Source organism: Streptopelia decaocto (assembly GCF_964273445.1).
Source record: "Streptopelia decaocto genome assembly, chromosome: 1".
Taxonomy (NCBI): domain Eukaryota; kingdom Metazoa; phylum Chordata; class Aves; order Columbiformes; family Columbidae; genus Streptopelia; species Streptopelia decaocto.
The window spans coordinates 86,468,209-86,483,012 of record NC_138663.1 but is presented as its reverse complement, the minus strand read 5'-3'; the positions used below and the strand labels follow the sequence as shown (position 1 = coordinate 86,483,012).

The window sequence follows — 14,804 nt, the reverse complement described above, 5'->3', positions numbered from 1 at the left end:
ACTGAATGGAAACAGGATGCAGAAGAGGACTCCTTGTGGCACAAATCCTTCAGAAAGTCACAACAGAAGCTGCTGCAACTTTGCAGCCAAAATTAACTGAAATCATGGCAATTTCTTTGGTGGTGACAAAAGTAAACCAAATTGCAAACTTCTGCCATTCTTGATGGAGTCTACTCTGGGTCAACTCGGGTTCTGGAAGCTCCAGCACATTAAAAGATAAAAAATACAATAAACAACCGTAAAACCCCAGAGACACCGTGGTTCAAAATTTCTGAACTGAGGAAAAATGTTGCAATATTGTGGAAAGCTCAAAGCACACGCCACTTTCCACTCATGACAAAATGATATGCCACCCTGAGGAAATCGTGTAAATCTTTGAACTATCATTGTCCCTCTCCATACGTTCACATGAAATCTGATCACCACCCATGAGATAACAGAATTCAGGCTTCTGTAATTAGACTTTGGTGCAAACACCTCCCTGGAGTAAGAACGTGCTTTGGGCTCCTTTCAGGTCATTGGGGAGCAGCGCAGACTTACGGGGAGTATTTTAGCTTTTCACTGTGAAAGATGAGACTTTGAAGCACCAGAAACACCCCTACCCTGAAGAAAAAGTGTCTGCAGCTCAACCAAGAAGCTGGAACAGTTTGTTCCCCATTGCTTGGCTTAGATGAAACAATCTACCAGCCATTTGAAGCACGCAACAGAAATCAGCTCTTGATCCCAATAACGCTGGCAACAACTGCTCTGTTTCCAGTCTCCTCTTCAAGGTCAAAAAAAATCAAGAAGATAATTGAGACCAAACCTTCTGCCAATAACCTAGACCATTCACAATTGATTTTGAAGGGGAAGCAGCATCTGAATTATCCTCATGGCATGGCTGGGAGAACCAACGGCTGCTGTCAGAAAGCAAATGCAAAAGCAAAGGTATTCACAGGTTTTTCAGCCTCCTTTGACATCAGCAGCTCCACTTTTTTGGGAGATGCTATATTGGGGATCTGGAATATCAGATAAAGCCAAAAGGATCTTAGCAGTTATTTGGTTCTTTGTGCCTCAAGGCACATCTGATGCCTTGAGATGAAGTTCTGGAGAGCTGAGTCTTCCCTCCACTTGATGCCAATACACATTTGTGCATCCACAATTTTTTTCAGATGGGTGCAATCAGGGCAGCTCTCTGAGCACCATATCCAATGTGGAGAAGAGTATTATATCAGAGAAGAAATGAGTAACAAGCAGTACAGACAAACTTTGCAAGACAGAGGTGATGCCTGCCCAAAAAGGGGAATGTTTACCAACAGGGAAGCTGGAAAAACAGCAGCACCTCAGCTCAGGGTATCTGTCTCCCATCTGCTGATATATCATGCAGCCTTAGGGTCTGTCTGGACTCATCACTACTACAGGAAAACATTGTTCCTTTCCAGCAGTAAATGAACAGATTGAATCTCTTCCACACGGAAGAGACAGAGCCTTTTTTGCATATCCTTGTCAACACAAGACTGCAGCATTACGATGTTCCCTCTCAGATGAAGATAGTTAGAGCTGTACTCAACTGCCAGTTTTCACACCCTCTGGAGACAGCAGCATTTCTGCTGCTACCAAAGATACCTGCTGATAAGAGAGACAGCAGCAGTTGTCTTGCCAAGACACATATTCAAGTGAAGAAGAACTATTTGAAAGGAAAGTTGCCTTGAGAACTCAGCAGTCAAAGCTAAGATGTTTAACTTTTGCGGACTTGGTGTGCACATATCAAAACAGTAATTCAAGGGAGAAGGAAAATTTTATGTGCTGCCAACCTGCCAATATACCACACTGTGTGACTCTCATACTCAATGTGAAATTTTGCTTAGGAGGCAATTCTTTTTACTAGCTGCCATGGTACCTTCAATTTTACTTCTTGCATAAGTCATCAACTTTTATGGATGGGATCAGATACTGATCACTATTCTAGCATTGTCACAGTGCCTTGCTAGTGTCTATGTCCTGGCAAAACTTGATGATGGCAGAGTGGTGGATGTGGTCTACCTTGACTTCAGTAAAGCATTTGACACAGTCTCCCACAGTATCCTTGCTGCTAAACTGAGCAAGTGTGGTCTGGACGATCGGTTAGTGAGGTGGACTGTGAACTGGCTAAAGGAAAGAAGCCAGAGTGTCGTGGTCAATGGGGCAGAGTCTAGTTGGAGGCCTGTATCTAGTGGAGTGCCTCAAGGTTTGTACTGAGACCAGTGTTATTCAATATATTAATCAGCGACTTGGATGAGGGAACAGAGTGTACTATCAGCAAGTTTGTTGATGACTCCAAACTGGGAGGAGTGGCTGACACACCAGAAGGCTGTGTTGCCATCCAGTGAGACCTGGACAGGCTGGGGAGTTGGGTGGGGAAAAATTTAATGAAATATAACAAGGGCAAGTGTAGAGTCCTGCATCTGGGCAGGAACAACCCCAGGTTCCAGCATAAGTTGGGGAATGACCTATTAGAGAGCAGTGTAGGGGAAAGGGACCTGGGGGTCCTGGTGGACAGCAGGATGACCATGAGCCAGCACTGTGCCCTTGTGGCCAAGAAGGCCAATGGCATCCTGGGGTGTATTAGAAGGGGGGTGGTTAATAGGTCGAGAGAGGTTCTCCTTCCCCTCTACTCTGCCCTGGTGAGACCACACCTGGAATATTGTGTCCAGTTCTGGGCCCCTCAGTTCCGGAAGGACAGGAAACTGCTGGAGAGAGTCCAGCACAGGGCAACAAAGATGATTAAGGGAGTGGAGCATCTCCCGTATGAGGAAGGGCTGAGAGAGCTGGGTCTCCTTAGCTTGGAGGAGACTGAGGGGCAATCTCACTAATGTTTATAAATATATAAAGGGTGAGTGTCACGAGGATGGAGCCAGGCTCTTCTCAGTGACAACGAATGGTAAGACTAGGGATAATGGGTTCAAACTGGAACACAAGAGGTTCCACTAAAATTTGAGAAGAAACTTCTTCTCAGTGAGGGTAACAGAGCACTGGAACAGGCTGCCCCGGGGGGGTTGTGGAGTCTCCTTCTCTGAAGTCATCCAAAACCCGCCTGGACACGTTCTTGTGTAGCGTCATCTAGGTGTTCCTGCTCTGGTGGGGGGATTGGACTAGATGATCTTTTGAGGTCCCTTCCAATTCCTAGCATTCTGCAATTCTGTGAAAACTTACAGTCACTGATAGCTATCTGCTCATCTCAATATCTCATGGGAAACTATATCACATAAAAGCCAGCAATGGCTCTTTTTACTCTTGGAAAGTGACACAATCCCAGAGTTACTGGAACTCTTATTTTCTTCTTATGTTCTTTTCCCTTCCTTCTCCTTTTTTTTTTTTTTTTTTTTTTTTTTAATGTTCCCTGTTAAAATCAAGAAACTGGGCCATACTTTTTTTTTTTTTATAATGAGAATCTGGACAAGGTTCAATCTAGATTTTGAAAATATATTCCAATTAAAGACTTTAATAGATTCTTGGCTTCCCCCACATCTCATTGCCATGTGCATTCAATAATCCCAAGCCCCCTTTTTCCCTAGTAAAAAGTAGACTGCAGAGTGGGTGACATCATTCTCCAGAAGGTCAGCCTCCCCTGGACTGCCATTTTCGGCATATTTCACAGTATCAGAGTATGTTTGGGATTGGAAGGGACCTCAAAAGATCATCTAGTCTTGCAAAGGTTTTGTTTGGGGGTATTTTTTTGTTAGTTTTTTTTGTTTTCAAACTGGCTGCATATCTGCTTTGATTGTGTCAAACATGGTGCTTGTTTTTGTAAAGCCATGATGACTTTTTGATTCTGTGCTCCAAAAGACAGGTTTTGTACTCAGGCCAGAGGATTTCACGGCATGTTTTTTTTCCCTTGGTAGGATGAAACACTGATCACTATGGTCACAGACCTGCAGAGACTTACTGATGCACTTCACTTCAACAGTAACACATGCAAATAAAGCTCGTGGACCGCTAGAGTCAGCCTCACCAGGCATCTGTGTGATTGGTCATGATATCAGGCTCCCCAGTTTGTGTAGCAGCTGAAACCTGTCATTGTGCAGATTAGAAAGTTATTAAATCCCTGTATGAAACAGCTGCATCCAGTGCGCCAAGTATTGATTTGGTTTGTCACTATGGCCCTTGCTCAACATATAGCTTGGGCCAAACAAATTAGTAAAGCACTAGGAAGCATGTTGAATGGAAGAAAGCATAATGTGGAAAAAATTATACCACCTTTAGATAATTGTATCATATGGATGCACCTGGAATACTCTGTGCAGACTTGTTTTAAAAATAAAAAAAAAAATTGTTAAGAACCTGGACAACTTTCCACATTAAGAGAAATGAAATGACTGGTGCTATTCACAGTGAGAAGCAAAGAGGGACATAAAAACCTGTAAAACAATTAATTGCATGAAGAAGGTGGATGAGTGGGAATTTCTGTTCTCCTTATCTCTTAACATCCCACAAAAAGGGATGAACATTCAGTTAGAATAGAAAAATCAGAGCCACCTGAATGAAGCATGTTCCATACAGTTGTGTCATATAAACATGAAAACTGCAGTCACAAGAGTCTATTGAGGATGGATGACACAATGCTACCAGGTATTCTTCTCTCTGCAAGATAGTATAAGCCATAAAGATTCAGTATTTTATATTCTTTTTTATTAACCTTGTAAGCTAAGTTCTCATTCTCAGGTATCTCCTCTCATCTATCCAATAGCTCTTCCTACTTTTTTTTTTTTTGCTTAATCCTCTTCAATCTCTTTCCATTCTTTAAAAACACGTACTGTGGAAGACCATACTGTAGTGTCAATTTGCAGCTAGGAAATTGTTTCCCCAGTGTTTACCACTTTTTTTTCCTACACCAAAGATTGCATGTCACTTTTTATCACAGAATTACAAACACTGTCCCTTGCCTGTGCAGTGGCTTATCCACTGACACGTCCAAATTCTTGTCAGTGCCAACACTTTCCAGCACGCTCAGTGGGTATGTACATCCAAAGTTTTTTTCCTAGACACATGATATTGTATCTGGCTGAACTAAAAGTCATGCTTTATTTGAATGCATACAGGTTACCAAGCAATCTGTATTACTCTTCATACCTCTGTCCCCATCATTACTGACAACCTTAAAGTCATTATGAGATTTGTACCTTTTAGCAACTGCATTGTTTCATTTAGTTCTGGACAAGTTAGTACTGAAACCAGTCTCTGCAGAGCAACATAGGGACTATCTTCACTGGATGGTGTTTTCACATTTATCACATCAGCTTTGAGATCAGTCAGCTACTCATTTCTTAATACAGGCTAATGCTAATTTTTCCAAGCTGGCACATGTGGCAACAAGTTAAATGCTCTCCAAAAATCTATTACACCTCTACAGTTACTTCTCTCAGTCAAATATCTAACCTAATCCAATAATTCAGTTAGATCTGCTTGATGAAACAGTTTTGGAAAAGGCAGATAATATTTCTATTTCATGAAAAAATTACCCAGTGACAAAATAAAAGCTAAGAACCCATAGCAATCCTTAGCACATGAAAATCCATCTGGAAAGAAGAGAAGGCACCATATTTATACTGCCTAGGTCCCAAACTTCCACCCCAGAAAGCATCATTTTTCCTACCACAGTGAGAGGGACTGATCTCTTGAAAATCAGAGCTGAATTCCACAGTTTCTACAGAGGATCTGTTCCAGCACTTCACAAGATTTCATACGACTGCAGCCTTTTTCTTTTTTTTTTTTTTCCTATCCAGCACAGACAGCATCTTATTCCAGTACTATTTTGCACTGTCTCACTCCCCTCCAGGTTGAACAACCATAACTCATTCCTCATCGATATTTCTTCCTAGGCATGTGGCAATTTTTCCTACTCTTATCTTGGTTCTGCAGCAAACATGCCTTCATCTGAAGCTGCAGTGGGACACACCTGGTCCCAAAAGTCTCCTGTAGCTGCATTGCAGTTTCCCAGCTAACAATTCAAGGCTCGCAATTCCTCAGAAATGCCGAATATTCACTCAGCTTTAGAGACAGCAACATGATCTGGAATTCAAGTGCGTGTCTATTAAAATAATACCCTGAAATCTTCTAATTCATAAATATGCAGGGGTATGAGATAACAGCATGCAGCTCAGAGCACTGAAACTTCAGGTCAGGGAGAGGAGTTGAGTCCTAGGCAACGGACCCTTACATGAAAAGACAGGCTAAGGCTCAGAGGATCCAAGATGCAATAACTTACACTGAGGTCAGCTGTTAAACACTGGTGATTTACTTACCTGTCACAGAGTTCATGTGCTTGAAAGCAAGGAGATGAATAGGAGATGGACACTGCACATCCTGGTCATCTTACGTTTGGGGGGAAGAATCACATGTGGCTTAAACCTACCTCAGCATTTCTTGTTCTTTCTGCCAGCAATTTCAAAGCCTCCAAACTGGTATCTTTTTGCTGGCCCTTGGGGGCTGTGCCAGCAGCCAGAAATTAAAACAGAGTGTGTTTGTACCTTGGCTTTGCACCTATCGCTGAGATCAGAGGTCAGCTAGTTACAGCAGTCACTGGAGAGCTGAACACTATGATGGAGGGAGGGGATATTTATGATCCCTTATCTTTAGGTCATTTTGCATGGCTAAATTAAAAGCTAAGAGCATTGTTTTGTAATGAGTTACAAAGTTTGGAGACTGACCCATGGACACAACTTTAGTTAAGGGCTGCCCTAAACCTCATGGTCTGTGGTGCAGTGGTGGTGGTCTGCACAGAGCTGGCTGGTCACAGGATACTGGCTTGCTTCCTGTTTTTTCAGTTGATGAACTATATTAAAACAAGCTAAAAATACATTAAATATTTTCCTTTCCTAATATTACCTTACCACATAAGCAATAGCTGGACTTGCCACTAGGATGTTATCTGATAACCAATGGGAGGGGAAGGGTGAGAGCCCAAATAGGGGGTGAGACAGAGGAGGGAGGCTGCTTCAGTGATCATGACCAGGAAAAGAGGTTGTTATGTTTCTATTTAGGTGAGTGATGAAAATGTTCCTGAATCCCTGCTTTAACCCATCTCTGACCACATACCCCACCGCAAGTGCTTATCGGCACAAGCCCCTGAGATTATGCAAAGCCTCTCCTGGCCCATGCTGTGCTGTTTAAGAAGGGTTAGGCAGCTGTTTAAAGGTCATGCATGGGGAGTCTAACACAGCCACAGGAGTGTGGCCTGTCCTTCTCTAGTGCTGTGCCATCAGAAAAATGATTTAGCAGGTGACCTGGGCTCCAGAGATCTGCATAGGGAACCAGGGTTGGGGACTGACAGCCAGAAGAGATACCTCTGATCCTGTCCCAGCAATGGGCAGCCCTGGCTGCTACCCACCCTCTGAAGGAGACCGTGCCATCCTTAGGTGGATTCAAGGCCCAGTGCGAAATTTTGGGGTGACATCAAGCTCAAGTGTGAGAGGATGAAGAATCTGCTACACAGCACATGCATTTGGTTTTGACTGTTTAACAACACAAGTGAAACATTTGAGCACAGTTTTTGATTGTTCTTTTTCTTGCATTTATATTAGAATAGAAAAAAAGTTCCATTCCCAGTGATCATTGTGTTTTTAATTAGAAATAGCTGCGAAGAAATGAATGGGGAAGTCCTAGTCATGCAAGAAAAAAAAAATAGTAACACTGCCTGAAACTAGAGATGAAAGCCCTACTTAACAAATGAGAGATGTAAAGGGCAGAAGCTATGAAAAGACACAGCATAAACAAGCGGAAAACACTTGGCCTACCCAACAACTCCTCCCAGCCTCGTACCAACAGAAAGTCTCTCCAGCAAGGCCAACAGGTTTTGAAAGTAAGGCAGCGTGATCCTATAGGAAGGCACATTTCTGGCCTCCTAAACCTTCCAGAGGACATACATCTCCCTTCCCCTTGTGTTGCCACACAAATGGCAAACTCTAAATATAAATGGAGAACAACATGCCTGACATGCTGGAGCATTTCCTCAGGGTCTCTCTGTGCTCTCTTCACACTTAACTTATGCCATGTACCTGGACTGGTTCTCCCAATCCTGCAGTCCTTCCTGCTCCTCCTTCTAGCTCTTAGGTGCACTAGGGACACCAGGGAGGTGAAGCGGTTGCATTACGCCTCAGAAGGCACAGCTTGTCCCCTGTTTCCATCCATCCTCTCTGCTCAGTGTTCCTTCACAGCAGTCAAGAGCTCAATGAGGTGCATGAACCCCCCAGGCCACCAGGCACACAGCAGACCACATAGCTGCTCTTACACTCTCTTCTCCTGCTCTTTCTACAGCCCTTTGCACACTCACCTTGCTGCTTCTGCATGGTAGTGAAGTCTTCAAAGGTGAGAGTGCGCACAGGGGGCCTCCAGAAGGCGTAGGTCTCCATAATGGCCTCCAGCCCTGTCCTGTGCAATGAAAATAAAACAAGGAGAGAAGAATGTCAGTCAGCTGACAAGGGTATCAGAGCTGGGGGAAGAGGGCTCTGACCTCACTTAACAGGCTGCCAGCAGCCACTGAAAGGTCACCTTGGCATCTGTGAATTCCTCAAGTGAGCCTTCCTGCACAGGTGCTGACCACCAGAGTAAAACAAAATTTCCCCAGCGCAGAATTTCAAAAGCTCCTAACAGTTTTCCAGTGCTGCCTTCTTTTTAACAAGGATCACAAACTTTCTGTCTGCTTTGCAGGGGACACATGACCTCAAGGCATGCTTTATACGAGAGCAGGCTTCCATATTTTGTGGATGTAAGCTGTCATGCAAATGAGGGAGGTCTGGGATTCAGGATACAGAATCAGAGAGATTTTGTGAATTGCCTTTCCCTACCACCTCCTGATTCTAGACACTGTTCTGAAGTGCTATAGGAAGCTGTCAAAAAAGGACTCTCCTTAGCTTTGGACTTCAACTAGAAATGCATAAGAGGCTTTTTATAAAAATGTCAGTGGCATCTCTGCTTTGGGTCTCTAACTCACTGCAAAGACAGTACCATCGAGAAAAATAAAAAAATTAAATGAAAACAGTTTTTCATCTTCAAGGGCTGGCACCTCAGGTTTGGTTTTATTTTCACAGAATACTAGCTCTGCTGAGTCTCTAACTCTGTGGGCTCAGTGGGAACATAGGTGCAGTATCTGGAAAAGACCCTCATGTTCTTTGTGAGACAATTCCCTAGAGTTTGTTCGCAGGAAAGCTTCTCCTCTGTGAAAGCTGCATCTCGCTCCATTCCCCATACTTAACGTTACCCTGCCTCTTTCCCAGCAGCAGGTTACAGCCCTCACACTGACTGAACACAACTAGAGATGCTTTGTCAAATGCAAGAACATATCGCCTTTCAATGCAAAAGGCTCTAACATCCCCAGAGCCTCTCATCAGATGTTGAGCTGTTACTGGAGCTGCCTTTTGCTTCTGAAAATGTCTTTCTGCACGTGCCTCCACTCACTCAGTTAACTTTCCAAAGTCTCCCCGGAAGCTCAGATGCTTTAAATACATTGGAGTTGGCAAACCAAACTCTGTATTTTAAGAGGAGGTTTAGAAGAGAGGTTGTCGCATGGTGTTTATTAGCTGCTAAGCTGTTAGAAGTAGAAACAGAAGACATCTCTGCATAGCAGTCTCACACTAGTGCTGAGCACATTACAACAAAACTATTTGGTTAATAGAGTGGCCTCTGCCAGCTCATGGAGCTCAGAGACAACAAGGCAGCACAGAATATGAACCCATCTGCTAAGCCAGGCTCTGTGCAAAAGCAGCTCTTCGATTACCTGTACCACCCTCAAGATTTCCTCTGCTCCCTGTATGAGAAAGCCAAACATGTTCAGACTCCATCTGCTTCTTGACACACACAGTCAGGAAGAGAACAATACCTTTTTGCAGCCTAGCGGAACAATCCCCAGCCCAAACACTGAGGGAGGACTTTCTGGTACATCCAGAGCGCATAAAATGCCTTGAGCAAGTCACAATGCAAGAAGACCTGCTGTTGAATGCTGTTGATGATTTAAACCAAGTAATACATCCAAAAAGGCAGACTGAAAGTTCCAGCTGTGCTAATCCAGCTGGTCTGTGTCTGCCACAAGGATTGTGAGGGAAAGCAGGGAGGCCAGCTCACTAAAACCAGTGTTCACACAGCCTGGCTCAGGCATTAGATCTCCGTGCACATAACCCCACTCTGCACCAGCATCTAATTTCTAACTCTGCTCTCATGACTCCCTTCCAGTAAATTCCAGTCCCTAACAGGAGCTGACTCAGGGAAACAGTAAAGGCAGGTTAAAGCAATTACCCCTGCCTCTGACTGCAGCCTACATCATTCACAGCTCAGTTTGACTCACAGTTTCTAGCTCTCCATCAACAACATTCCTCTGTATTAATGCAGTTCTCACAAGTACCATATAATAAGTACTTCTAAAAGAAAAGGAAAATAGAGAATAGTCAGGAGATAACAAAAAGAAGAAATAAAAGAGTAAGTTAGAAATAATATACTGGTTTCAGGGTTTTGGATTCCAGTCTGCCTTCAAGCTGACAAAGGGTAAATGGCAGCACTGAGTGTACCAGAGCAGCTTGAAAAGCAAATTGAGCCTCTCTCTTTTCTTGCCCCTTATAACAGGGAAAGGAGGGATGTCACCAGCAATCCACCTTCTCCACATGCTTCTCCCAGGCCTCCAGGGCAGGAGGTCTAGAACCTTTTGCTGTAGACATGGCTCCTTGGCTCCTGTCTCCCTCCACGTTCCACACTGCCACTGACAGTAGCAACAGTGAAGCTTCGCAGACTGCCATGTCATGCTCAGGGCAGCACTGCAGCCACAGGTACCTGCAGAATGGATGCCAAATTCCACAGCTGGATTAAAACCACCTCTTTCCTCTTCCTGCCCCAAGTGAGAGTTCCTCAGAGGTGTGCACATGTTGAACATCCATTTTAAAACACCCTAAGTATGTGGGTGATAAGAGTTAAAAGTTATGTCCAGTTCTCCTACACAAAATATAGGCCCTTGCATACTAGATCATCCTTTATTTCCTGTTGTTCGGTTTGGGGGTTTTTTTTGTTTTGTGGGTTTTTTTGTTGTGGGTTTTCTTCTTTTTGTTTTGGTTTGTTTTGTTTTTTTAAATTTGTGCAGAACAAATGTTGGGGGGGGGTTGAAATTATATCTAAGCAGAATACATGCTTAGTGAACTTTCTCATTCTTCTATGCATCAGATAAGATCCATGAAAGAGCAGCCTCATGTACTACCCTGACAGGTACCTACCACCCCAGGTACAGAGTATTGCTCATAAACAATATGCAGCCATGCAAAAACAGCTTGGGTCAGAACACCTTTGTGTGAGTGATTTTACAACTCTGTCCTCAATCTTTCAGTATCTTTTTTTCTTCTGTGTGTGATGCATTGCTATTTTTGTAAGAAATAGATAGGGTGAGGGAGTGGGAATCAAGAAATTCCATCACTGTCAACTCTAACAGCCCTCTCTCCCACAGCAGTTTATGGTATTAGTGTGGTACCACACCACAGACCTCCACCATCAGAACAGAAAGGCAGCACTGTCCTAGTCAGCAGAAATACTGGAGTGCTATTCCTTGTGTGCTCCAGCCCCAAATGGGGAAACAAAGCCCACCTGGCCAGCTAAGAGACATTTTGGGAGAGTAATAAATGCTGTTTTCAGCATTTCTGAAGTCTCAGCAGCTCAACAACTTCTTTTGGGCTTTGGTGAGGGCTGCTTGGTACCAAGTGTGCTGAATATTATCCATGTGGCATCCACTTTCTCTTCCAAAGAACTGCACTGAAAAATTGACTTCAAACTGTCTATCAGGCCATAAACTCTCCCCTCTCACACCATCTTTATGAAGGAAGTAAAAAAAAGTATCAGAAGAGGACTCACTGCCAGCTTTATTTTAATAAGGTCAGTCCTTTAAAAGGTATCCAAAATTTGCTCTCTCTTTTTCATTCATTTTTTTATTTTTAGTGCTATAAACTTTTAATAATAGGCAATAAATGAAACAGTTCCATTGTCTGAAAAATGAAAAAATATGTACAAGCTATCTGTGCACCTCCATAATCCATGCCATACGGCTGACCTTCCCGTTCCCACTGCAGGCAGGATTCAGGTCATCGTTTGATTGTTCACTGGGGAAGCCAAACTATTGGCTCCAAGCGCCCTCCAGGCTTTCTTACACTAGACAAAAACTCAAAGAGCATTTCCAACACAAACAGCTTTTATTCACCTCAGCTGCCCACATCTGAAAGGAAAGTGGTGTTGCTTGCCTTCAGCTTAGGGTTTTTTCTCCCATTGCCCTGCTGGGTTTCCTGACTGTTGTCTCTTCTGGCTTCCTCCTGGATAAGGAGCTCCCCCAAGCATCCCACTGTCAAATGAACTTTACTCAGTCTCCAAAAATAGGCTACATGGCATTAAACCTGCACCCTCACTACCCAAACATTTGCCTAGATGAACTCCATGTGTCAAAAACTCTGGTTCTCAAGTCTCTTGAAGTTCAGGAAAGAAACCAAGTAATACTTGCCTCATATGTACATTATTTAGGTATCCTTTCACCATCAGGATCAGTTCTGTTGTTTCACTTTTACAGATGCTTCCTGTGTTTTTGCAGATAAAGCAAAGATGGACCCAAAAATCACATAGAGGGAATCTCTAAAAAGTGAGAAATAAGACTTGGCCTTCTAACACAGACTAACTCCCTAATCTTTCAAGGTTCATGGTCTGATTGCTGACCACCATTAGCCAACACAGTTTGAGTGTTCAAAGACCGCAAAACAATGTCCAGCTGCTGAGCTGTTGCATCCTTCACTCTGAAACACCTCACTGCTCCTTCTCCCAATGCAAGGACTGAGGCAGCTGTGAAAGGGAGACAACTATGAAAACAACTGAGGGAGATCCAAGAAGGGATCCCTGAAAAGATCGCTCTCCCAGAAGAATACAGGCAGTTATGCCATGATGGAATATCCTGAAGCAGCAGTTTTTTAGCAATCTCTTGCAATAATGAAGGCAGATCACTCTCAGAAGGAAGGCAGTGAGCTGATGGCAGTGGAAGATTTAAAGGACAAACTTGTTCTAAAAGCAATAGTCAACCCTATAATTTCTGCAGCAGGCAACAAGAGTGAAACAATGTCAGAATAAGAAATGCGTAAAGGAAAAAATATCCATCTCCATTCCATGGAAAAGCCTCAACACAAAGCAGAAGGAAATGTATTAGGGAAGAAGTGGCCTAAGAGTCCCTCTTTTCCCATCATGTTCTGTTTTTTTCAGTGTTTGGTTTTGTTTGCCTGTTGGGGTTTGTTTTGGCTTGTTTGGGTTTTTTTTGGTTTTTTGTTTGTTGGGTTGGGTTTGGTTTTTTTTTGGTGGTGGTGGTGATTGCAGGGGGGGCAGATTGTTGGATTGGTTTGGTGTTTTGTTTGTTTGGGGGTTTGGTTTTAGGTTTGTTGCTGTTGCGTTTTTTTTTGCTTCATTTTTTGCTGGCAAACTATAACCATGGCTCTAATTCTCTATCCAGATTACTCTGGGATATGATGCTCTGGAGCAACCTCAGGCATTCTGTGGCCCCTGCTGCTGCAATACTTTTTCTTTTAAGACCTTATACAGAAAACCTCTTAGACATATATTACACTTGCCTCCTTCACAAATGGCCCTTTTCTCAAATTATTACCCTGTTTCTACATTTTCAGTGGGATGTTCTCCAGCTAGAGTCCACTGCACCATAGCTGACCAAAGCTGTTGTGAGGATGTGGGAAGCTACAGAGCATCTCAGTCTTCAATCCTGTTGGCCAGTGATCCTGATGAGATTAGAAATTCACAAGTGGAAGAGGAGCCAGCCAGCACAGTTAAGAAAAGTCTCATTTGGAGAGTCCTTTCCATACACGGCTTGGGCCTTAGTGCTTTTCTCCTCCCTATGTGTACATCTATGTGCATGTCCTCTTTCAAGGGAGCAGCTGAGCCTTTAGTGTCCTCTGCTAGTTGACAACAGCAGTGCAGCCTTAGCCAGACCACCGCTTGTGAGGCAAGCGCCTGACTGCTATATATGCTTGCAAATACCTTTGCCTGTTTTTTCTTCCTAAAGCCTCAGGCTGTTCTCTTTGATGTGTAATACCTTAAAGATTTTAATTCCTCTTTACATCAGCAGAGAGCCTTCCCCACAGCTGCAGCCATATAGCAATTTCCTGCCCTTTCTTAAATCAATGAGCTACAAAGATCAGTAATTCCCAATCTTTTCAGGAAGCTGTCCAAATTCACTGGGCTAGGACCTTATTAATGCCTTCCACATGAATCTCGCCCACCATGTACCTGGAACTGCATCAATCCCTCTTCTAAGCTCAGCCTCGTCTGCAGCTGTATCTCTGCAGACAGGGAAGACCTTGTACCCATGGCACATGCTCTTCTTCACCCGTGCAAGAGAGGAGAGCAGAGCAAAAGACACAAATGCCTCAAGCACCAGAACTAATGCTCACAGTGGGGATTAAATAAGGGCGGTAACATCTTTTTGCATAGCTACAGTAAGATGAGAGAAGAGGATCTGAGCTAGGAAGTCACTAGGTCAATAACATGTCCTCTTTGTGATTATCAAGGGTGTAGCATTTGAATGGATGATGGGAAATACGGAACCATCACCCGTTCACTGAATACTTCCCGTACTAAACCATAAATGAGGTGGTCATCCTCGTGGACACACACAAGAGGAGCATGCAAGTAAAAACTGAATTACAGTGCCCATGAGGACAGCAAATGAGAGCTGTGCACACAACTTCCACTCTGGTCTGCAGGCTCACAGCCTTGCTTTACAACCCTAGGCTTCTTGTAATGTAGTTATATATGTCTAATTGTATAATTAACGTTTAAAGCCT

The 14,804-nt window shown here is 43.5% G+C and overlaps 1 protein-coding gene across 2 annotated transcripts in view; it reads right to left on the bottom strand.

Moving 5' to 3' along the window:
• TBX15 (T-box transcription factor 15) overlaps positions 1 to 14,804 on the bottom strand; it is a 99,166-nt gene that overhangs the window by 9,993 nt on the left and 74,369 nt on the right. For both annotated transcript variants that reach the window (XM_082060280.1, XM_082060279.1), the window contains one exon: positions 8,288 to 8,385. In XM_082060280.1, coding sequence (XP_081916406.1) covers positions 8,288 to 8,385 — 98 coding nt within the window. The remainder of the gene's footprint in view (positions 1 to 8,287; positions 8,386 to 14,804) is intronic.